The sequence below is a fragment of the Trichoderma citrinoviride genome (assembly GCF_003025115.1).
Source record: "Trichoderma citrinoviride strain TUCIM 6016 unplaced genomic scaffold BBK36scaffold_399, whole genome shotgun sequence".
Taxonomy (NCBI): domain Eukaryota; kingdom Fungi; phylum Ascomycota; class Sordariomycetes; order Hypocreales; family Hypocreaceae; genus Trichoderma; species Trichoderma citrinoviride.
This window is the reverse complement of record NW_020195107.1, coordinates 1-1,259: the sequence shown is the minus strand read 5'-3', so window position 1 is coordinate 1,259 and position 1,259 is coordinate 1. Positions and strand designations below refer to the sequence as shown.

The 1,259-nt window shown below is 65.6% G+C and overlaps 1 protein-coding gene across 1 annotated transcript; it reads right to left on the bottom strand.

Annotated features, from left to right (window-relative positions):
* Positions 1 to 44: 44 nt before the first annotated feature.
* Positions 45 to 1,252, bottom strand: BBK36DRAFT_1164083 (dihydroxy-acid and 6-phosphogluconate dehydratase; the record flags this gene model as incomplete). The annotated part of the gene is made up of 1 exon (XM_024894611.1): positions 45 to 1,252. A coding segment is annotated over one exon (1,208 nt), but the record flags the coding sequence as incomplete, so codon positions are not given.
* Positions 1,253 to 1,259: the final 7 nt, after the last annotated feature.

The window sequence follows — 1,259 nt, the reverse complement described above, 5'->3', positions numbered from 1 at the left end:
TGGCCAGCGTTCCCTTTGTGTATCTCGGCTCGGGCGCCTTCCACGCCTTCCTCCGCTTCTCCATCTCCTCCTTAGAAATTTCAAGATCGATGATGCGCTTCTCGGCGTCAATGGTGATTTCGTCGCCGTCCTGGACGAGTGCAATGGGTCCGCCCTCCATGGCCTCGGGGACAATGTGCCCGATGATGAAGCCGTGCGAGCCGCCCGAGAACCGGCCGTCAGTCAACAGCGCGACGTCCTTGCCCAGCCCGGCGCCCATGATGGCGGACGAGGGCTTGAGCATCTCGGGCATGCCGGGCCCGCCCTTGGGGCCGTCGTAGCGGATGATGACGACCGTCTTCTCGCCCTTTTTGATCTCGCCCTTCTCCAGGCTGTCGATGAAGTCGGACTCGGCGTCGTAGCAGCGGGCCTTGCCGACGAAGCGGAGGCCCTCCTTGCCGGTGATCTTGCCGACGCAGCCTCCCGGGGCGAGGGAGCCGCGCATGATCTGGATGTGGCCGGTGGGCTTGATGGGGTTGGTGAGCGGGCGGATGATGTCCTGGTCGGCGGGGAAGTCCGGGGCGCTCGCGACGTTTTCCTTCATGGTCTTGCCGGTGACGGTGATGCCGGAGCCGTCGATAAGGCCCTCCTTGAGGAGGTACTTGAGCAGGCCCGGGGTGCCGCCGATCTGGTGCATGTCGGCCATGACGTACTTGCCGGACGGCTTGAGATCGGCGAGGAAGGGGATGCGGTCAGAGACGGCCTGGAAGTCGTCAATGGTGAGCTTGACGCCGACGGCGTCGGCAATGGCGATCAGGTGCAGGACGGCGTTAGTGCTGCCTCCCAGAATGGTGGTGACGATCATGGCGTTCTCAAAGGCCTGGCGGGTCAGGATGTCGCGCGGCCGGATGTCCTCCTTGAGCAGGTTCCGGATGGCGGCGCCGACGCTCTCGCACTCGGCCTTCTTCCTCGGGTCCTCGGCGGGGCTGCTGCTGCTGCCGGGCAGGGTCAGGCCCATGGTCTCGATGGCCGTGGCCATGGTGTTGGCCGTGTACATGCCGCCGCAGGCGCCGCTGCCGGGGCACGCGTGGCGGATGATGTCGTAGCGCTGCTCCTCGGTGATCTCGCCCGAGATGTACTGGCCGTAGGCCTGGAAGGCGGAGACGATGTCGATGGAGTCGCCGGCCTTTGTGCAGCCGGGCTTGATGGTGCCGCCGTAGACCATGATGCTGGGGCGGTTGACGCGGCCCATGGCGATGACGACGCCGGGCATGTTCTTG